This window comes from Mustela nivalis, assembly GCF_964662115.1.
Source record: "Mustela nivalis genome assembly, chromosome: 6".
NCBI lineage: Eukaryota > Metazoa > Chordata > Mammalia > Carnivora > Mustelidae > Mustela > Mustela nivalis.
Genome location: NC_139025.1, coordinates 112,258,241 through 112,282,090, shown reverse-complemented (window position 1 = coordinate 112,282,090; position 23,850 = coordinate 112,258,241). Strand labels below are relative to the sequence as shown.

At 40.6% G+C, this 23,850-nt stretch overlaps 1 protein-coding gene across 3 annotated transcripts in view; it reads left to right on the top strand.

Annotated features, from left to right (window-relative positions):
• Positions 1–23,850, top strand: part of THSD4 (thrombospondin type 1 domain containing 4) — a 556,226-nt gene that overhangs the window by 442,222 nt on the left and 90,154 nt on the right. For all 3 annotated transcript variants that reach the window (XM_082733853.1, XM_082733854.1, XM_082733855.1), the window contains one exon: positions 6,907–7,111. In XM_082733853.1, the coding sequence (XP_082589979.1) occupies positions 6,907–7,111 (205 nt within the window). The remainder of the gene's footprint in view (positions 1–6,906; positions 7,112–23,850) is intronic.

The following is a 23,850-nucleotide window of genomic DNA, read 5'->3' as shown; positions in this document are numbered from 1 at the left end:
ATTCATTTGACAGAGAGAGAGAGAGATCACAAGTAGGCAGAGAGAGGGGGAAGCAGGCTCACTGCTGAGCAGAGAGCCCGATGCGGGACTCGATCCCAGGACCCTGAGATCATGACCTGAGCCGAAAGCGGAGGTTTAACCCACTGAGCCACCCAGGTACCCTGACCAAGTATTTTAAACAGAGTTCTTTTAAAACAGAGAATTCACCATACAGCCGTACATTTTAAAGAGTAAGGCGGAGGGGCACCTGGGTGGCTCAATTGGTTAAGTGTCTGCCTTCGGCTCAGGTCATGATCCCAGGATGCGTCATGATCCCAGGGTCCTGGTATCGAGGCTCACGTTGGGCTCTTTGCTCAGCAGGGAGCCTACTTGTCCCTCTGCCTGCCACTCCCTCTGCTTGTGCTCTTGTGCTCTCTCTTTCTCACTCTCTCTGACAAAGTAAATAAAATCATTAAAAAAAAGTAAAGGGAAGTCTAGAGGTTTCTACTATTCAATGCAAAAAAATATATACCTCATTTTTATAATAAAAGCAGTTGTCATTGTCATTATTCATTCATCCCCCCCCCCGCGCCCCCATTTTAAGCCACCTGGAGGAAGACCATGAAAGTGAAGCATTGGCACTTTCTAGTTTGGAGCACCCCTACTCTCCACAGAAAGACGACCCTCATGGCAACGAGGGTGGTAACTGTCTTACAGTATGTGAAATGTTTCCCTCTCGGGGCTTCTTTCATCAGATTAGTAAACATCACTGCAGCTGATTCTCACCCAACTTTATCCGACAAGAGCGCCAACATTTTCTTCCACTGAAGTCACTGGGTAAAGGTGCTATTCTCTAATGAAACAGGATAAGGTACTGAAAAGCAACAAGCATAAGCCTGATTAAAACCAGATCACTAGTTCCACAATGGCCTTCATTAGGGAAGCCAAAATACCTTTCATCCCGTGGACCGTTTCTTCTCTTCAAATGAATGACAGTGTCAGTTTGTTTCCCATGGGTTCCTGTTTCTAATTTAATTTTGTCGACATACGGCAAATTCCTCTGAATTTAGACATGGCAGGATTCCTCACATTGGGGCTGTACCTCTCTTTTTCAGAAACAGCTCAGCACCAGAAGACACCTTAGAGATGAGCAGTTGAGGGAGAAAATTTGTCCTGTAACTTTGATCTCTTGATGCCTCAACCAGCTACTCTTTCATTCAACACTTATTTAGTACCTACTGCATACTAGGCACCATGCTCTTTCCAGTACATAATCCTGCTCACACTAAAATTAAGTCAGATGGCAAGCTTGAAGAGCCCTAGGATACTGGTTAGTTTGATTGCAGTGTGCAAATAGTTTTTTAAAAAACTGGATAATAAATATTCTTTGCTCATTAGATTCTGACATGGACAGAGTGCTGTTTGGTGCTTCTTTGGAACTTCCATTGTTCTGATGCTTTCTGGGGGATCTATCATGCTCTTCTCTGGTGTCCCATGAGCTATGGATTATGCTAGAGTGTTGATTCTTAATCAGTTGAAGGTGATTCTTACTATAGGGACATGTGGCAATGTCTAGATACATTTTCATTTGTCCCACTGAGGGGAGAAATGCCACTGGCATCCAGAAGCCAGGGGTGTCATCAACCATCCTACAATGCAGAAGAAAGGCCTCCACACCTGGGAACTCTCTGGCCCAAAATGTCCCTAGAGCGATGGTTGAGAAACCGTGGTCATGAGGGAGAAGGTAGGAAGGTGAGATGCTGAACTTCCAAATCCTATCTCATTTTGTATGTTGGAATCCTGCATTTCTGCATGAGGTTTTGTTTGAGAAGCATGTTTCTTCTGCTTAAAACAGCAACAACAACAACAACAACAACACTTGAAGACTAGTGAGGTAGAAGATGGCAGCTCTTTGCCTTCTGTTTTAGGGTCGAGACAGATTGGGAGAAGTTGAGTGGGTGGCATATAAGAAATATGTGAGGGCAAGCAGAGGTAAATCTGGAAGCTTTAGCCCAATCCTCAGTCTTGGCCACACAGGGCTCTGCACATCTCCCTCCTGCCTCGATATACTGTACTGAATCATGGGATCATGTCCACCTTCTAATTTAGTCCAGAGGTTGGCAACTTTTCTATAAAGCACCAGATCATAAATATCTTGGGTGCTGGGGGCCATGCTATCTCTTTTGCAACCATACAACCCTTCTGTAACAGCACAAAAGCAGCCCTAGAAAATAAGTAAACAAATGGGCAGGTTTGTGTTCTAATAAAACTTTATTTACAAAAACGGGTTGTGAGCCAGATTTGGCCCATGGTCTGTCATTTGCCAACCACTGATTTCGACCATAAGTAGGAATCATGTTTGTTTTACCCTCATGTCTCCTTGTTTACAACTTATTGGCACATAGTAGGGGTTGCCTCAGGAAATATTTCCTGAATGATACTGAAGGTCAAACAGGCAGGCATAAGTGCTGGCAGATTTTAATGAGAATGACAATGGGAGAAAGACCCATTCAGCATTTTCCAGAGAATTTCTATATATTGTTTAACTGTTTTTCTATGTTGGACACTTAAAATGTTTCTGATTTTTTTAATTGATAATAACAACTGTGATGAGCTGCTTCCTACAGAAATCACTGGCCTGCTTTCTTATCACTTCCTTAGCATAAATTCGTAGAAGAATTGGGATCAAACAGTATATATTACCAAATGGCTTTCCAGGAAGATTGTATTGATGTACATTCCTAATAGTAATAATAGAGAGATATTTATCCTTATGCAAAGGACTTCTTTCAATAGAATGTCATGAATAAAAGTTTTGGCATCTGTATGTATTCTCACAAATTAGCTTACTACAAATAAAAGTAAATTGGTGTTAGCTACTTATCATTTTAATAATAACATTCCCCCACCCTGTTGTGATGGCACAATTATTAAGACCCATCTTGTTATCTGTCTGTGTCATCTAGCCAACCAGTTGGGGTTTCCATATCTGGTGTGTTTACTGAGCACACACAGAAACATCTGCTTCCCATCAGGGAATCAGAAGCCATACTATCTGCAGGCCTGGCACCGGCCTACCCTGCCAGGATATACGGAGGCCTCCTCCCAGTGAAATCCACCACCAGACACGTTATGCAGATGGCTTATCTCCCTCAGGAAATTTTATTTAGGTTAATTTGGCACACAATTGGGGGTAATTCTTGAGCAATTTCTCTTGTGATGGCTTGCAACGTGTAAAATTCTCCTACAACATGTTGTAGAAATCGCTAGAAGAATACTAAGGGTGTCTGATAGTTGTCCATTTGCCTTTGTAACAGCTGGAAATATCTCTTTGGAACGCAGTACATGGTTAAAAAAAAAAAAAAGAATGAAATAAAAGTAGATCGAGGAGCAGATGTTCATCCTTGTTCATCCTGTCCCTTTTCACTTGGCGCTGTTGGAGCAGTGAGGGTGAAGGGGCCATGCAACGCCCCTTACCTTTATGGGGAAAGGTGACTTTTTTTCTTAGCTCTTTGGATTTTTCTGACTTTCTCCAAATGAGGAAGAGAATGTCTGCAACTGGGAAGTACTAGGGAGTGTTCTAGAAATAGGAGCTGGTCTGCTGGTCTGTGGTTACGTGATGATAGAATTTACTTGAAAATGGATAGCTTACTGACGAAATCCAGTATAGGAAGACAATGAATAACAAAACCCCATGTTTTCTGAGAAATCCCCCTATTCTGGCATTTTGCTAGGTGCCTTCTATGTTTACCTCATTAGATCCCCCAGCATTGCTGTGAGACAGACACATACCATCCCCAGCAACAAAACACCAAAGGCTCAGGATGGCTAATTAACACATCCAAAGATTAGCACTGCCAAGTGGCCGAGCCAGCACAAAACCTCGGTCCAGCAGACTCGAGTGCCCACTTGAAACCCCTACAGACCTCTGAGTTTGGAGACACAGACCAGCATTTTTAAGTCATCCCCATCAGAGACCAACTGACCAGCTTCCTAAGGTGCAAGCCAGAATTCCGGCCCAATTCATTTCTGGGCGTTGTCCCCAAACGTATGGATGGTGGTGGAGATGTCTTCCGCAATGACCCCAGAAGGAAGCCACCATCCAACCTTGAGGAAACAGGATGTCACCTTTAGTTCTTGGTCGCACTTGTGAGGCTGCAGGCTTCACGGAAGCCAACATCCAGGCCATCTGGACGTCAGTCAGGAAAAACTGCTACAATCTTCCCTTCCTATGTCTCGAGTCCTCCAGAGAGGCCGTGCTACGCAGGAAACCGGCGTGTGGGGTAGCATTGGTGGAACTGTGCAGAGCATTTTAATATAATATCTGTTTCACAAGATTAAATGACATTTAGCCTAGCTGTGGTTGTCTGAAACCAACCTTATGATCATCCCATTCTAATTGGGCTGGGGGCTGAGGATTCGTGGGATGTCCATCCTCGTCTTCGAGGGCTCTCATTTATCCTTGAAATATCCCTGAAACTCTATTTAGATGAGAGAGACTCACTAGCTTATCTGTTCCTCCCACTCTGGGACCCTCTCCACAACAGTCAAAGCTATCACCCAGAAAACAAATCCGAGCACGGCCCTTGCTTTTTTGAGACATCCAGTGGTTATTGCTGATGCCGTCAGATAAAATTCTCATTCCTCATCGTGGAAACCAAGATTCTTAAATGCTTCAGCTGAATTCTCCAGCCTGATTTCATCCCTCCCAGCAACCCTACACTGGAGCCAAGTCATTCCGCGAACATGCTTTCCTATTTTCTGTGTGTTCATTCCTACCTCATGCCTTGTACTCAGCGTTCCCTATACTGGCGTGCCCCATGAGGATGAGCTCGGTTTGGGACAAACGGAGTCCATGGGTAGCAGGAATGCAAAGGAAGGAGGGTGAGGCTTTGCTAGACAGGAAACGGACTGTGTGCCGACCCACTTTTCTCTCCATCTGCCCCATCAGGGACAATCAGAGGCATGTCCTTAATTTGATGAGACCTGTGGTATTTTGTTTATTTCTTGCTTTCTTTCAAAGCCAAGGAGAACCCAAGGGGTCAGGGATGGAAATCATGCATGGAAAACATTTTCCTTATTTTTCTACTAAAAAGTGCATGGAGCAGGGGCAAGAAATAGTTGAGGGAGGAGAAATACATAGAAAACATGGCATTTTGAAAGGTTAATTGGATGTGGGTGAACATACTGAGATGATGTTCTGTTACTGTCAGAAATAATGTTTTACAGAGAAGCTATTTGTGAAGAGACCAGTTATTATTGAGGAACTAAAGTGCCCTCAGGAATATGGAAATAATAATGTACAGGTATAGTGCCTACAGAAAGATGTCAGTCAAGTGTGAGTTTGGAGGGGAAAGCCTGAACCTCCTCTGATTTGACTCTGCATATAGGATTTGACCTGTAAGGCCCACAAAAACAGACCCAAGGATATTTCACAAAACCAAAAGTGGATTTTGAACGGTTTGTTGACCACTTTTCCCCCTGAGATGTGGTCTGATGATTACTCTTAGAATTCGAGAACCAACACAAGCCTGTGATTCAGCAAACATGCGTCTCAAGTTTTAGAATCCCATTCTGACTTCAAGTGTCATTCCCGATCCCCAGAACCCAGTGAACTGATCCTGTCATCTCAGTACTGCATTGTCCAAGCTGTTGTCTGCTCCCTTCCATTTACTCGTAGAAACATGACGGAATTCTTTGCTCAGACCACACGTCTAAATTTTAGGTTCAGAAAGCATGATCGTGAGCCCTATGGAATCAGCTCCAGAAGCGGGAAAGGATGGCATAAAGATAATGATCTTGCCCTTTGTTCCAAGGTTTAATTTTTTTTTCATGCAAAAAAAAATTGTCCCAACAGAAAACATGAACAGGGAGGAAATGATAAAGCTAAAAGGTCTTATAATGAGTAATGGGAAGAATCTTTTTTGGAGGAAGTTCAGGAAAGTCAGTGGAGTTCCTTTCAATGCTGATAGGCCTGTCTGAACAAGGATCACCCCTTTATTTATTTATATGTGGATCATCTGGCCATTGCCTCCCTTCCCCCTTTGCCCCTGGGAAAAATGCGTTGGGGGTGCCAAGGAAAATATTGCTGCTCCTGCTTCTTCAGAGCTCCACTGACCAGTGGAGACCCAGATCTCAACAAATTTGTTTTAATTTCCTAAGACACTGGGCCTGTGAGTACCACTTCTGAGGATCCTTTGCTAAGCGTTTATACAGTCTATCATTTAGAACAAAGAACTTGGGGACAAATCCCAATTGTAGATACAGTACTTATCATGGTCCCAAAGAACTTTATATAAAAACCCCAGATGGGGTCACCTGGGTGGCTCAGTCAGTTAAGCCTTTGGCTCAGGTCATGATACCAGGGTCCCGGTAATGAGCCCTGAGTCGGGTTCCCTGCTCCGTGGGGAGTCTGCTTCTCCCTCTGTCACTCCCCCTGCTCATGCTCTCTCTCAAATATGTAAATAAAATCTTAAAAAAAAAAATCCCAGATGGTCTCTTCTCTGAGTCCAACAAGGGGGATGGGTTTTCAAGACAAATTCACCGTCCAGCCAGTGTAAACAAGTGACCGGTCCCCACGGTCTCCTTATTCCTTCTTTCTCCATTATTTTTCTCCTTATCATTTGCCACCCCCAAGCATACTGTTTGATTTACGTGTCGTGTTTTACTGTCTGTGGCCTCCCCCCTGCTCCCGGAGTGTACGTATCCCACATACCTTGAGAAGAAGTTCCTTACCCAGAGTGGATGCTTTGTGACTCTCTGTCAAGTGAGGGAAGAATGCACTTGGACACCGCAGGAGCTGAATGGGGGGCAGGAGGGAGGTCAGTTCAAGACCCACCAAAAGATCTTCCATTCCCTCCTCTCTCCGTCTCCCCCCATGCTCCTGTGATGTGCTCCAAGAGTCTTTTGTTTTCCACCTCTCTGCAGAGCATTGGCTGTGACGACTACCTGGGCTCAGACAAGGTGGTGGACAAATGCGGGGTGTGCGGCGGCGACAACACAGGCTGTCAGGTTGTGTCGGGTGTGTTCAAGCACGCCCTTACCAGCCTGGGCTACCACCGCGTGGTCGAGATCCCCCAAGGAGCCACCAAAATCAACATCACCGAGATGCACAAGAGCAACAACTATTTGGGTAAGCTTGGTCTTTTTCCAGAGGAAACAGTCTGTCACTCTCAGGTGATTTATTCCTTCCCAGGAGCGTGACACGGTGGTGACCAGATGTCCTTGGACTTGGAGAAGGTGCCACTGGAGAATGCCAAAGCACCGTTTGGCCTCCTCCTTAACATGAGAAACGTGGGTGGAGGAAATTTTTGAAGTCCTTGCAAATAAATATTTAATATCTACACATTTAAGCCAGCCTTTGTTCCTTCCAAGAAAAACATGGTTATGCACTAGATACTGGGCTAAATGGTTTCTCTGAGATGGGGGAGGCTCTTTGAGGAGCTGAGGTACAGTCCAGTCTTCGTTCTACTGGAGTTCAAACAGGGCCAGTCAGTGATCCTGTCTGGAGCTTCATTCCCAAAGGTCTGAAGTAAAAACCATGTTTCTCTTCTTTCTGCTTCATCTTCCCCAGGGCAGTGGTTTATGTGTTGAGTATGTGTGTATCTTCTGAACAGCTGCAGACATTTTGGGTAATATCATAGACATCAAGAGGCCATTTTTACCAATCTTGCCACAAAGAGTTAGATCTTTGTTGATCCTTCCTTCTGGGTTGCTGGCTGATTGCATTTTATGCAAAGCAAATTGGGTCATAAGAATTGATTTTGACCAATTTCTAATTCACATGAGCATGCACAGACGAGTTAACAAAATAATATAAGGAAAGCGATTTTTTCAAGTCATTTAATGAACATCCATATTCATTTTCATTTTTTAATGATTTTTAAAATTTTTAATTAACATATAATGTATTATTAGCCCCAGGGATACAGGTCTGTGTATCACCAGGTTTACACACTTCACAGCACTCACCATAGCACATACCCTCTCCAATGTCCTTAACCTAACCAGCCTCTCCCTACCCCCTTTCCCCCAGCAACCCTCAGTTTGTTTTGTGAGATTAAGACTCTCTTATGGTTTGAATCCCTCCCGATCCCATCTTGTTTCATTTTTTCCTTCCCTATCCCCCAAACCCCCCATGTTGCCTCCCAAATTCTTCATATCAGGGAGAGCATATGATAATTGTCTTTCTTTGATTGACTTATTTTGCTCAGCATAATACCCTCTAGTTCCATCCATGTCATTGCAAATGGCACGATTTCATTTCTTTTGATGGCTGCATAGTATTCCATCACACACACACACACACACACACACACACACACACACACACACCACATCTTCTTTATCCATTCATCTGTTGATGGACATCTAGGTTCTTTCCATAGTTTGGCTATTGTGGACATTGCTTCTATAAACATTTGGGTCCAAGTGCCCCTTCGGATCACTACATTTGTATCTTTAGGGTAAATACCCAATAGTGCGATTGCTGGGTCATAGGGTAGCTCTATTTTCAACTTTTTGAGGAACCTCCATGCTGTTTTCCAGAGTAGCTTCACCAGCTTGCATTCCCACCATCACTGTAGGAGGGTTCCCCTTTCTCTGCATCCTCACCAGTATCTGTCATTTCCTGACTTGTTAATTTTAGCCATTCTGACTGGCGTGAGGTGGTATCTCACTGGGGTTTTGATTTGTATTTCCCTGATTCCAAGTGATGTGGAACACTTTTTCATGTGTCTTTTGGCCACCTGGATGTCTTCTTTGCAGAAATGTCTGTTCATGTCCTCTGCCCATTTCTTGATTGGCTTATTTGTTCTTTGGGTGTTGAGCTTGATAAGTTTTATTTCTAGATTTTGGATACTAGCCCTTTAACTGATATGCCATTTGGAAATATCTTCTCCCATTCTGTCAGTTGTCTTTTGGTTTTGTTGACTGTATCCTTTGCTGTGCAAAAGCTTTTGATCTGGATGAAGTCCCAATAGTTCATTTTTGCCCTTGCTTTCCTTGTCTTTCGCCATGTTTCTAGGAAGAAGTTGCTGTGGCTGACGTCGAAGAGGTTGCTGTCTGTGATCCCCTCAATGATTTTGTAGATTCCTGTCTCATATTGAGGTCTTTCATCCAGTTTGAGTCTATTTTTGTGTGTGATGTAAGGAAATGGTCCACTTACATTCTTCTGCATGTGGCTGTCCAATTTTTCCAACACCATTTGTTGAAGAGACTGTCTTTTTTCCACTGGACATTCTTTCCTGCTTTGTTGAAGATTAGTTGACCATAGAGTTGAGGTTTCTGTTTCTGGGCTCTCTATTCTGTTCCATTGATATATGTGATTGTTTTTGTGCCAATACCATACGGTCTTGATACTGACAGCTTTGTAATAGAATTTGAAGTCTGGAATTGTGATGCCACCAACTTTGGATTTCTTTTCCAACATTCCTCTGGCTATTTGAGGTCTTTTCTGGTTCCATATAAATTTTAGGATTATTTGTTTCATTTCTTTGAAAAAAATGGATGGGATTTTGATAGGGATTGCATGAAACCTGTAGGTAGCTTTACATAGCATAGACATTTTCACAATATTTGTTCTTCCAATCCATGAGCATGGAACATTTTTCCATTTCTTTGTGTCTTCCTCAATTTCTTTCGTGAGTACTTTGTAGTTTTATGAGTACAGATTCTTTGCCTCTTTGGTTAGGTTTATTCCTATGTGTCTTATGGTTTTGGGTGCAACTGTAAATGGGATGGATTCCTTAATTTCTCTTTCTTCTGTCTTGATTTTGGTGTATGGAAATGCAACTGATTTCTGTGCATTCATTTTATATTCTGACACTTTACTGAATTCATGTACTAGTTCAAGCAGATTCGGAGTGGAGTCTTTTGGATTTTCCACAGGAATCATCATATCACCTGCAAAGAGTGATAGTTTGCCTTCTTTGCCAATTTGGATGCCTTTAATTTCTTTTTGTTGTCTGATTGCTGAGGCTAGGACTTCTAGCACTATGTTGAATAGCAGTGGTGATAATGGACATCCCTGCTGTGTTCCTGACCTTAGCAGAAAAGCTCTCAGTTTTTCTTCATTGAGAATGATAGTTGCTGTGGGTTTTTCATAGATGGCTTTGATGATATTGAGGTATGTACCCTCTATCCCTACACTTTGAAGAGTTTTGATCAGCAAAGGATTCTGTACTTTGTCAAATGCTTTTTCAGCATCTATTGAGAGTATCATGTGGTTCTTGTTCTTTCTTGTATTAATGTATTGTATCACACTAATTGATTTGTGGATGTTGAACCAAACTTGCAGCCCTGGAATAAATCCCACTTGGTAGTGGTGAATAATCCTTTTAATGTACTGTTGGATCCTATTGGCTAGTATTTTGTTGAAAATTTTTGCATCTGTGTTCATCTAGGATATTGGTCTGTAATTCTCTTTTTTGATGGGGTCTTTTTCTGGTTTGGGGATTAAGGTAATGCTGGCCTCATAACATGAGTTTGGAAGTTTTTCTTACATTTCTATTTTTTGGAACAGTTTCAGGAGAATAGGAATTAATTCTTCTTTAAGTGCTTAGTAGAATTCCCCTGGGAAGCCATCTGGCCCTGGGCTCTTTTGTTTTTGGGGAGATTTTTGATGACTGCTTCAATCTCCTTACTGTTCAGGTTTTCTATTTCATCCTGGTTCAGTTGTGGTAGTTTATATGTCTCTAGGAATGCATCCATTTCTTCCAAATTGTCAAATTTGCTGGTGTATAGTTGCTCATAACATGTTCTTATAATTGTTTGTTTTTCTTTGGTGTTGGTTGTGATCTCTCCTCTTTCATTCATGATTTTATTGATTTGGGTCCCTTGTCTTTTCTTTTTGATGAGTCTGGCCAGGGGTTTATCAATCTTATTAATTCTTTCAAAGAACCAGCTCCTAGTTTCATCAATTTGTTCTATTGGGTTTTTTTTTTTTTTTTTTTTTTTTTTTTGGTGTCTATTTCAATGATTTCTGCTCTGATCTTTATTATTTCTCTTCTCCTGCTGGGTTTAGGCTTTCTTTGCTGTTCTTTCTCCAGCTCCTTTAGGTGTAGGGTTAGGTTGTGTATTTGAGACCTTTCTTGTTTCTTGAGAAAGGCTTGTATCCCTATATATTTTCCTCTCAGGACTGCCTTTGCTGGGTCGCACAGATTTTGAACAGTTGTGTTTTCATTATTATTTGTTTCCATGAATTTTTTCAATTATTCTTTAATTTCCTGGTTGACCCATTAATTTTTTAGTAGGATGCTCTTTAGCCTCCATGTATTTGGGTTCTTTCCAAATTTCCTCTTGTGATTGAGTTCTAATTTCAGAGCATTGTGGTCTGAAAATATGCAGGGAATGATCCCAATCTTTTGGTTCCAGTTGAGACCTGATTTGTGACTCAGGATGTGATCTATTCTGGAGAATGTTCCATGTGCACTAGAGAAGAATGTGTATTCTGTTGCTTTGGGATGGAATGTTCTGAATGTATCTGTGATGTCCATCTGGTCCAGTGTGTCATTGAAGGCCCTTATTTCCTTGTTGATCTTTTGCATGGATGATCTGTCCATTTCAGTGAGGGGAGTGTTAAAGTCCCCTACTGTTATTGTATTATTGTCGATGTATTTCCTTGATTTTGTTATTATTTGGTTTATATAGTTGGCTGCTCCCATGTTAGGGGCATAGATATTTAAAATTGTTAGATCTTCTTGTTGGACAGACCCTTTGAGTATGATATAGTGTCTTCCTCATCTCTTATTATAGTCTTTGGCTTCAAATCTAATTTATCTGATGTAAAGTTTGCCACCCCCGCTTTCTTTGAATGTCCATTAGTGTGGTAAATTGTTTTCAAGCCCCTCACCTTAAATTTGGAGGTCTTTGGGTCTAAAATGAATTTCTTGTAAACAGCATATTGATGGGGGTTTTGTTTTTTTTATTAGGGAAATTCTCTACAATAATTCACTCCAGTATACCTTCTGTCCCCTCTCGCTTTCTTCTTCTGGAATCCCAATTATTCTTTCTAATATTGTTTCATCTTATGGTATCACTTATCTCTCAAATTCTCCCCTCGTGGTCCAGTAGTTGTCTCTCTTTTTCTCAGCTTCTTTATTCTCCTGTCTTCTCTATCATTAATTCTCTCTTCTGCCTCATTTATCCTAGTGGTAAGAGCCTCAATTTTTTATTGCACCTTATTAATAGCTTTTTAAAAATTTCAGCTTGGTTAGATTTTAGGTCTTTTATTTCTCCAGAAAGGGCTTTTATTTCTCCAGACAAGTTTTCTCTAATATATTCCATGCCTTTTTTGAACCCAGCTAGCACCTTGAGAATCATCATTCTGAACTCTAGATCTGACATTTTACCAATGTCTATATTGATTAGGTCCTTAGCCTTTGGTTCTGCTTCTTGGTTTTTTTTTTCCCCCCCTGTGGTGAGTTTTTCTACCTTGTCATTTTATCCAGATAAGAATATATGCATGAGAGAACAAAATACTAAAGTAGTAGCAAAGACTCCAGAAAAATGTGCCTTAACCAAATCAGAAGAGACCCCAAATCATGGGGGAGAAGATAGGGGGTAAAAAGAAGTTTAAAAAAAAAAAAAAATATATATATATATATATAAATATATATTCAGCAGTCTGATATATCAGACTGCTGAATAGAACAGAGCCACACACTTGATTTTGGGTGTATTTTGGTCTCTTAGAAGAAACTACCTACCAAAATTTTAAAAAAGAAAAAATATATATGTATACACACACACACAGAAATAAAGGTAAATACAATGAAGGGATGGAATATGACTGTAAAGATAAAAATTTTTAAAAAATTGTAAAAAAGGAGTTGATATATTGGTTGGGAATAGAAAGAAAAGAACTTGGAGAGAATTTGCTCAGGCTGGAAACTAAACAAAGCCCTGTGCTAGATTTATGGTATATTTTGATCTATTAGAAGAAGTTGTATCCCAAATTTTTTTTAGAAGAAAAAACCCTATATGTATACAAAAAATAAAGTTAGATACAATGAAGGATAAAATATGGCTATAATAATAAAGGTTCAAAAAGATTTTTTTAAAAGAAAGGTATTGTTAAGATAAACTAGTTAAAAAACATTAAAAGAGTAAAGAGTAAAAATTGAAAAAAATTAGATTAAGAAAAAATATGAAATTTAAAAAATTTAATTGACTTTGCAAGACTAAAAGATCTTGGGGAGAAAGCCATGAATTCCATGTTTTGCTTTCCCCTCCTCTGGAATTCCCCTATTCTCCTTGATCTGTGAGCTTGGTCTTGATTGGATGTTCTTGCTAATTTTCTGAGGGAGGGGCCTGTTGTAGTGATTCTCAAATGTCTTTGTCCGAGGCGGAATTGCATTGCCCTTTCCAGGGGCCAAGCTAAGTAATCTGCTCAGTTCACTCTTGGGAGCTTTTGTTCCCTGAATGCTTTCTGTAGAGCTCTGGAGGACAGGAATGAAAATGGCGGCCTCCCCAATCTCTGGCTGGAGGAGCTGAGAGTTTGGGTCCCCTCAGTCCCTCCCATCTCCCTGGTCTCCTGTTGCGCTCCAAGCTCACCTGGCCTGTGACCGAGCATCTCTCTCTCGGGCACACAGTCCTGTTTGGAGTCTCCAAACCCAGCAGATTTCTGATTCCAGAGAAGGAAGGTGAGTCTCCCCGGATCTGCTACTTGTGGGGTCCCTGTTTCAGGAGCAGTGACCTGACTGTGCCATGGATCACAGTTTAAGGTAACCCTGAGCTCACTCCTCAGCTCCACCTCTGTAGCTGGCTTCCCCACTCTGATACCTGCGATCTCTGGTACACCCAGACACCCCCAATCCTTCTATGACCCTGTGGGACCTGAGACCACGCTGTCACCGCATGGGCTTCACCCCCGCTCAGCCTCTGGAGTGATGTCCCTCAGTGGAGCAGACTTCTGAAAGTTCTGATTTTGTGCTCCGTTGCTCTGCCGCTTGCTGGGAGCCGGCCCCTCCCTGGTGTTCTATCTTCCTGTCGCTTCGGATTCACTTCTCTACAGGTCCTACCTTTCAGAAAGTGGCCAATTTTCTGTTTCTAGAATTGCTACTCTTCTTCTCTTTGATCTCCTGTTGGGTTTGTAGGTGTTCAGAATGGTTTAATAACTATCTACATGAACTCCTGCGACCTGAAGTCATCTCAGTCTGCTACTCTTCTGTCATCTTGACTCCTCCATCCATTTTTTAATAATTTCTTGAACAGGAACTTAAATAGCACAGATGCTATGTGCCAGGCACTATTCTTAATGCTTTTTCTGTACTAAATTATTGAACCCTTTCCACAACTCTGGGGGATGGAAGCTGTTCCTAGCCCTAATTTGTAGATAAGGAAATAGCCACAGAGAGAGTATGTCACTTGCTAAGTTCACACGGCTATGAAGAGGTGGAGCCTGGGATTCAAACCCAAGTAATCTGTCTTCAAGTCAATCTCTACCAAGATATAACACCCATGAGCAGTTCTTAGAACCTATGAGCAGTTCTCAGAACCTGAGCTCTTCTTGTACAGCCTTGGCCATGCAGCCATCAGTGACTGCAGCAGTTGAGAGATGATTCATTTTGCAAATCTCGGATACCAGGAGCACCCCAGAAGATAACTCCAGATGCTGCAGCTTTTCTTTCTGCACCCAGGCAAATGCAACCAAAATTTGCTTGACCTGGATTGATTGGAAGGAGGAGGAAGGAATGGCAGATGAGACTCTGAGACAAGTCCAGTTAAAGGGAAAAGAGGTCCCATTTGCTCTGGCAAGCCCACGCGCTGCCGAAGGAGCAATAAGTCTCGTTTTCCCAATGAGGGGTTTGTGCATTATCTTCAGTTGTGAGAAAATAGTCTTTGTGTGTTTCCTTCTTTTTCTTCTTCTTCTTCTTCTTCTTTTTTTTTTTTTTGAATATTGGAAAATCACATCTCCATAAATATCCTTCTAGAAGGGACATATTCTTCAGGGGATTATTCAAAGTGTGATTATGTTCAAATTCAAAGGTACCAGCAAATGATGCCACTTTTTTTTTTTTTTTTTTAATGAGCTTTGTGTTGTTTTTAGTAAATTTTCCCTTGCTCAGTTCAGAAAACTGATTTTAAGCTGTGCCTTCCAAAGAGAACATCCTGGGTGTGGGGCGCCTGGGTGGCTCAGCTGGTTAGGCTTCTGCCTTTGGCTCAAGTCATAATCTCAGGGTCCTCGGATCAAGTCCCGCATTGGGTTCTCTGCTCAGCTGGGAGCCTATTTCCCTTACTCTCTCTCTCTCTGTCTGCCTCTCTGCCTGCCTCTCTGCCTGCTTGTGATCTCTCTCTGTCAAATAAATAAATAAAATCTTAAAAAAAAAATCCTGGGTGAACATGAAACTGCACTCATAGCTTCAGTGTTTTCATCTAGAGTAGGGGAGGAAGCAGCTTGATGCTATAATTATTTGTGACAATCGATAGGATAACAGATACTCAGAACCCTGTCACTTACCAACAATTAACGAACAGCCATTCCCTTTCTTTTGTCTCAGAGAACTTGTCAGGATACCAAAGCTTCATGGAGTCAAAATTCCCTTCCCTCCTAAAAAAGATTCAGTGAGAGACTGATTCAGAAAATCAAATTCACCCTGGTAGATGCCCAGAGACCAGTGGAGGACCTGAGAAATCCTGAGTCCATCGGCAGTATTACATGGTACAGGAACAGGAGGGAGAATGGAGACAGAAGAGCAGACTGTAATGAAACGTTCCAGAAGGATCACTGGGAGCTTCTGTCTGCAGCATTTAAATCATTTAAAGCAGTGGAATGCTCTTTTTTGTTTTTTAACCTCCTTTTTTCCTTTTGATATAACTCACATATCATAAAATTCAACCTTTTAAAATGGTCTTTTTTTTTTTTTAAGGGTTTTTTTATTTGAGAGAGACTGGGGTGGGAGGGAGAGGGACAAGCTCCAGCAGACTCCCCACTGAGCACAGAGCTGGACAGAGGGCTTGATTCCATGACCCTGAGATCACGACCTTAGCTGAAACCAGAAGTCCGAAGCCCCACTGACTGGCCCCCCACTGACCTGTCCCCTAGGCACTCCAAATGGTCTTTTCATCACAGGTGTTCTCTTTACCTATGTCACCTATCCTGCTAAATCTCCTATTCTGTGAGGTCTGTATATTTTAAAAGTTAAATGGCATGGGACTGCTTGAGATTATGGGTAAGCCCTCAGCACATGGGTCTCTCAAGCTATGTTGAACTCTTCAAGGACCGGTGTTTACATTATACATTTTCAGACATGGAAATGTTTTTCAATGAGATATGTGATGAGTTTTTCTACAGTTTTCCAGGTAATGATGAAGGTTTCAGTGTTCTTCCCTTGTATTTCCAGCTAGGAAAACTATATCGCATAAAAATGTGACTTGATGTCCAAAATTGATTTGGCTGTTTATAGAATTGTCAACAGACAAGAAATTAATAGTTCAAGTTTGTATCATTGCTTTCAAAAAATACACAAATTTGTTTGAATTTGTATGAACTCTAAATTAATTATGTAGTTGGTCTTTAAAATTTTATAAAATTTTTTAAAAATTGTGCTTTTCCTTTCTTTAATCTTACTATGGTTCATGCAGGAAGTAATAAATTTGCACTTTCGTGAATTGTGAAACAGTTTTGCTCTAAGCAGTTTTCAAAAATAAAAATTTTGGCATTAAAAACAAAAACAAAAACAAAAACAAATACACAAATTTTAAAGGTTTTTTTTTGGGGGGGTGCCTTATTGTTTCCCAGAGTTAGCTTTAGTTATTTGTAATGCAAATGAAGCTTTTCTTGTGATACACTTGTTATCTTTTAATGACCAATTCTGCAAACTTGATGGAAAATGGATACCTATGAAAACAGAAGGACTTGAATTATTAAAGCTGGAAAAGATGGTCTTATAATCTTATTTTAAAAGTTTTTTTTAAAACCCTCAATGAGTAAGTGACCTTCCCCACATGCCGATCACCTAGTTAATGATAGAAATCATACTCTATGTGTAGTAAGTACTTCAGTCTCCAAGCATTTTGACGTGCATGGCCTTCTTATTTTTCAAATTCGACATTCTTTACTTTGCCTGCTTCAAGAAAGATCTAGCCTTACTAAAGATCCAATTACAGAGTGAGGATGTGAAAACTGACATTTAAAAATCAGAAACCATACATGTAGAAGGAGGTATGCACCCCCCCCCCCCAAATTTTGCCTCCTATGTAAATAGTGATGGTGTGTTCATCCTGACTCTGAGCTTACGGCTTAATTTGGTTTGACCATTGAGAACTGGATGTGCTCGATTCAGATTCTGAAGTCCTGAGTTCTGGCCCTAGCCCTGCCTAACTCACAGGGAGACAAGACCGATGTGGGGCTGGAGCAACAGGCCAACTTGGGACTTCACGATGCTCACTGTTCTCTGTGCAAAGCTAGAGAAATCATGACCTTCAATGGTGCATGGATTTTAGGAGAAAAAATCTGTGTTTTATTTTAGCTTGGAAACCAATGAAGTTCTGCAGACTTGAGCTCCATTTCTCAGTCTTTCTTTGAATTTGTTCACATGCTCCAAAATATTGACTGGCTGGTAGATTACAGATTCCTAGATACACATTTTCTTTTTAGCAGAGAAGACTTTAGAATCCATGTATCTGCTAAAGCCTCTGCATTCTCTTTTGCATGTGCATTATTCTGGACCCTGCTCTTTGGAAATAAAAAGCTAAATCTAATTTTATTAAAATGATGGACATTTATATTCCTTACCAGTTCCTTAGTAATAAGATGTTGTAAAATTATTCTAGCCGAAATATCAAAGTTGGCGCAGTTCAGCTAGCTCAGTTTACTAATGTCATTATGTAACAGTTCAGAAATCAGACATAAAAGCATACCAAGCCAAATTGATTCTACAGGACATGTTCTACCTGCCAACATGTAATGACTTGGAAGGCATTTTTTAAAGGTCTATAAGCTTTTAAACATAAACTGGCAATTGCTTTACTGTTAAGCACTTTTTCTTAAAAGTTTTAAAGAATAATAATTACCGCCAGCATTTAAAAAAAATCAGGTATCTTGGATCCTCTATAATATGCCAACCTTTAACTTAGTCGAGCAGCTCTCTCTATGGGAAGGATTGGAGTATTTAAATAATAGGATGTCTTATATTGGTGTGACAGTTAATCCCAAAGATTTTTTGTATGCATTGTAAAAATTCTGAACAATATGGATGATATAGACCAAAAAGGTGGAATTCCTTCTGTGTCCCCACCCCACACCAGGTCCACTGCTTTCATTTATTAAGGCAGATAAATGACCACTCTTAGCCATTCTCTGTGCATCTTCTAGTCCTTTGTGAAAGTACATATATACATCTTCTAAAAGTGGGGTTACTATACATACTTTCTGCAGTTTGCTCCTTTATTTTAATATATCATGCCTTTTCCTATTACTGCATTAATTCATTATTTTCTGAGTATAGAGTATTCCATACATCAGAGGTAGCATAATCCATTTTAGCAGTTCCCTATTGAAGAATGTTTATGTTGTCTCATTTCCTAATATTGCAAATAATACATCCAATTTGTGGTTCACGATGGCAGACTGAGTACATGAGTTGTTTTTTGTTTGTTTGTTTTCCTCCTTCCTCCCAATACTCCATCAAAGTGAACCTAAGGGAATAAGACAGGCTATAACCTACAACCACCAAGAAAACAAGAGGGGGGCATCTGTGAAATGATTTTAACAAATTTCTGGAACAAATTTCTGAAAGCAGATGGAAGACTGTTCACTAATAGAGCAGAGGAAATCACAGCCTAGGTAGCAGAGGGGACTGTGAGGAGGAGGGAGCAGCCTGAGTGCAGATGCCAGGGGCCTCTGAGTCTGGGGGCAACAGGTAAAATGGTGGCTCCGTTGACTGGTGCCCCATTCTCTCACCTGCTCAAAGCTGGCCTATTGACAAGCTCTGTTGAGCTTGTTACAGAATTCTCAGACAGCCTTCCCATTGTTTTCATCTTAAACATCAATGGATAGAACCTAAGAGGACAACCAAGGGTCAGTAGACATTTTTCTAAAGCCTATAGCATGAAAGAGAAAGCCCAAGATAAATAACTGGAAAAGCTGTCTCTAGAAGAAACAGCAAATTCTTGGAGAAGAAAATTCAAGTTAAGGTCCCCTTACAAGTAATGCTGCCTTGAATATCCTCATAAGTATATCCTTTCATACTTATTTCAAATATTTTATAAATACTTCTGTAGGATAGATTCCGAGAAATAGAATTTGTAGGTAGAAGAGAAGGAACACTTACAATTCTGAGCAAGGAAGCAAGATTCCTCTCCAGAGCAGTGGTACCAACGGACACCCCCACCAAAAGTGCCTTTCTCCACCCTTCTACTAACAGAAAATATTATAATCATACTTAAACTTTTTACTGTATCTTTTTAATTTGCATTTTCTTGACAACTCATTTTATTGTGGTTTGTACTCCTGTGAATTTGCTATTTTTAAATTGTGTTTGTGGTTTTCTTACCAGTTTTAAGAACTCATAAGTTATGAATAATAACCACCTTCTGCATATATTATATTATATATTATTATATTATAAGTATATATATATATATATACATAAATATAGTAGTCTTAATCTTGTGTTTCAACTGTGCTTATGATATCTGTTTTTCTGTGGAGAAAAAGTTTAATCTTTTTTGTCAAATCTGCCGATCATTTCTTTTTAATAGCTAGTGAGTTTTGTTTTGCTTAGGAGGACCTGCCCACCTCCAACGTTATAAAATTTATTCTCTAATATTTTCTTCCATTATTTTTATACTCATTTTAGAGTATACTTAGATATTGATTTCTTTGAAATTAGTTTTTGTGTATGGTGTGAGGTAGGAATCTAAGTTCCTTTTTCCAAATAGATAAACAGTTGTCACAACACAATTTGTTAAATTTCCCCCACGTACTTGAGGTACCACATTTACCATATATTAAATTCAAATATAGAGAGCTGTTTGGATCAAATAGATGTGGATTCTTGATTCAAGTCCATTGATCTATCTGGCTCTTCCTGCTTTGATATCATATTGTTTTCAATATTATAGTTTTCTGTTGTATTCTTTTATAGGTCAACTTACTGCCCTCTCCCCAGTTTCCTACCAAAACACTTTGTTCTTTTCCTAAATTTCCTTGAGTCTTGTCATACCTTTGTTTTACATGCACATTAAAATCAGTTTGTCAAATTCTGTAAAACTTGCACTGAAATTTTAATTGAGATTGCAATGAGTTTATGGGTTAATTTGAAGAGGAAAAGAAATGTCTTAATAATATTGATTCTTTTAATTCAGGAGTATAGTATATTTTCCCATTTTGTGTTCTTTAATAAAATTTCTTTACCTAGACTTTGCATATGTTTTATTAGGTTTTTCTCTAGGTATTTTATGGTTTTTGCTCATATGGTAGATCTTTCTTTCCACTATATTTCCAATTAGTCATGCCAATATGTGTTAAGTCAGTTTATTTTATATATTCATTTTCTACCTAGACATCTTTCTAGACTCCTTTAGCAATTCTAATAATTTTTCAGTTATTTGACATGGGTTCTTCTATATGGAAAATCTTGATATCTATAGATAATAATGTTGTCTTCCTGTGACATATTCCCCCTCTTATTTCTCTCCTGTCTTGTGGCACTTAAAGGCTCAGACCTCCAAAAGATTTTGGAATAATCCAGAAGTGTAGAATAATAATGTTAGTGGGCTTTTAAAAAAATCTTGTTCTTGACATTGGGAATACTTCTAATAGACATTTGCTGAGTTTTCTGATACATAACTTTTATCAAAGTAAGGAAATTTCCTTTTTTTAATTTAAATTAAATTAGCCAACATGTAGTACATTATTAGTTTTTGATGTAGTGTTCAATGATTCGTAGTTGCATATAACACCCAGTGCTCATCACATCACCTGCCCTCCTTAATGCCCATCACCCTGTTACCGCATCCCACCACCCACCTCCCTTTCTACAACCCTCATTTAGTCTCTGGAATCAAGAGTCTCTCATGGTTTGTCTCCCTCTCTGATTTCTTCCCATTCAGTTTCTCCTCCTTTCTCCTATGATCCTTTGCACTATTTCTATTATTCCACAAATAAGTGAAACCATGTGATAATTGTTTTTCTCTCATTGACTTATTTCACTCAGCATAATCCCCTCCAGTTCCATCCATGTTGACGTAAATGGTGGGTATTCATCCTTTCTGACTGGCTGAGTAATAATCCACATGAACCACATCTTCTTTATCCATTCGTCTGTTGAAGGGCATCTTGGCTCCTTCCACAGTTTGGCTATTGTAAAGTAAGGAATGTTCTTTCGGTAACCAGACTTTAACAATTGTTATCAGAACGTGCTCCTGTTTCTTTTTCCTTCCGGTGTCTGATTTTCATTATTTCTCAATTTATATTTATAAACTTGATAGATATTTGCTTATTATAGATACATTAAGTGGGTCCCGTCCAGTAACTACAGTGACCTAGCTGCTACTTCAAAGCATATGCCAACGCTATAAAAATACTCTGTTCCCAACTTAAGGCTTCCTTCACTCCCTCTCAGATTTCTTGCCCCACAGAAGAAGCACAAATATTAAAAACACAAATATTGTGTTCAATGCCATTTGAAAGAGCAAAAACTGGAGCTGTATACATGTTTATGGTAAAAGAAAGGAGGATGTTGAGAATGTTCAGTCCTGTTTATAAATGCCTGAAGCGAAGTCATATTGTTTTGGCCTTGGCCATAGCCTCTGTCTCCTGCTTGTACTCTCTCTCCACATTGGCTTGTTTTCTCCGAAAGGGTTCTTTCAAGGGTGTTTTGCCTTTATGTCTGGCATAAAGGGCCAGAATGTTTAGGTCTCCCCCAGTTAGGTTCCCCCCCCAAATTTATTTAGTGAAATCCTAACCTCCAAGATGGTAGTTTTAAGAGATGAGGCCTTTGGGAGGGAATTAGAGCATGAAAGTGAAGCCCTTATGCATGGGATTAGTGTCCTTCTAAAAGAGGCCCCAGAGAGATCCCTGACCCCTTGTGACAACTGTCTAGAAAGCAGATTTCTTTATTTTACACTTCCCAGCCCCCAGAGCTATGAGAAATCAGTGTCCATTGTTCACAAGCCACCATGTCTGTGGGGTTTGTGATAGCCGCTGGAATGGACTAAGTGACCTACGTCTGTTTCTGTAACGGGTCTTTCATTCAAGTGGAGCAGACCCACTATGGTTCAGTGTCTGACAGGTCTCCTCTGAGTGTTCATGGGCAAGGAGTAGATACATGCCCATGATCTCTTAGAGATGTGCGTCGATTCACTAGGATTATGAACATGAAACATCTAGCATGCCGGTCTATATTTTCCCTACCCTATACCAAGACTGTAGTTTTCCTTATAATGGCTAAACAGGAAACACCCTTCTCCTCCACCCCACTGCTAGAAGCTTCCAGGATTATCGCAGCTCAAGTGACAGATTTGCTGCCTTTCTCCTTAGACATCCAAAGCCTACCTGCTCTAATTTAATTGCTCTAGCTCTGCCCTTATGGCTTCTGCACCCCACTGTCTTTCTGGGAGTAGTTCCTTTTCCCCCCTAGAACAAAGAGAGAAGCAAAAGTGGATATGTGTGTATGGTATCTCGCCTGTGCTGACCTCATTCTAACCAGAAAACGGCTTCTGTGAGGTACCCATCCATAATCATGGGCTTCCCCTTCTACTTCAGACTTCACCTTGGACTTTGAGGTCTTTTTCTGCTCTGTTCCTGTCCATCCTCCAGTCCTTGGCTTTTCTTCCATTTACAGTCCAGCCCTGGCCACTGAAACTGCCCTTTGCAGAGCTACTGTTCCTGGCTGGGATCCTCTTGGACAAGTTCCTTAACTTTTCTGAGATTCCCTGTCCTCCTTAGATGAATTAGGAAAGCCATGTGGTTTTGAGGAGCTGTTGACTTTAAGCGAGCTGTGTGTAAAATACCTATCATCTTAGAGGTCCTCAATAACTGTTCCCTTATCATTCTAGACCAGCGATTCTCACCCTGGAATTGGAATCACAGGAGGTGTGAGTGATATTTGAGGCCTCTCTGAAATAGAGCAATGGCTGGCTCCCACCTCCCAGTTTAACTGGTCTGGGGCACAGCTTGGGTGTTGGATTTTTTTAAGCTCCCTGGGTGACTCCAGTTGCTTTTCAGACCAAAGGACCATTTCCATATTACTGTGGGTCTTGGCTAGGAGCTATTTTGCCTCCCAACCCAAGGAGAGGCCAGGGATGTGGCTAAACATCCTACAATGCTCAGGACAGCCCCTAAACAAAGAACTGCCCAGCCCCAAATGTCGGCGGTGATGAGATGAGAAACCCTGGCCTATGTGCACCCTTAGATCCCTTTAGTGTTAAAGCTTCATGGGTCACTTAAAGAATGGTGACTCAAAAATAGTCATAAATGTCTGAGGTGCTACTGGAATGACTGTTCTATCTGCCATTAGGTTTGCATTTACCCAGTCACTCTGAATTCTCCATTTGTAACCCAAGCCCCCTCCTTCCATTTCCTTTCAATATTTCACTCAGCCTGTCGGCCTTGGGCCCCCGAGTTGCAGCCCCAGCAACAGAAGTTCCAGTTCAGAGCACCTTCCCCTAGCCTGCCTTTCTGGCATTCGGAGTCCTTGCTTGCTTTCTTAATACATGGCAGAAGAATAAAAGACCGAGAAAAGGAACAGCAAAGAGCTGGATTTTTCCTTTGGAGTCCCATAAGACTTTGATCATATCTCCAGTTTGGAACTGAACCGTATTTTACTGTAATTTTTCTCTTCATATGCCTGTGTTCTCCCCAATTAGGGTGTGTACTCCTTGAAGACAAACAGGCCAGCCTTAGACATTCCTTCTCTCAAGTAC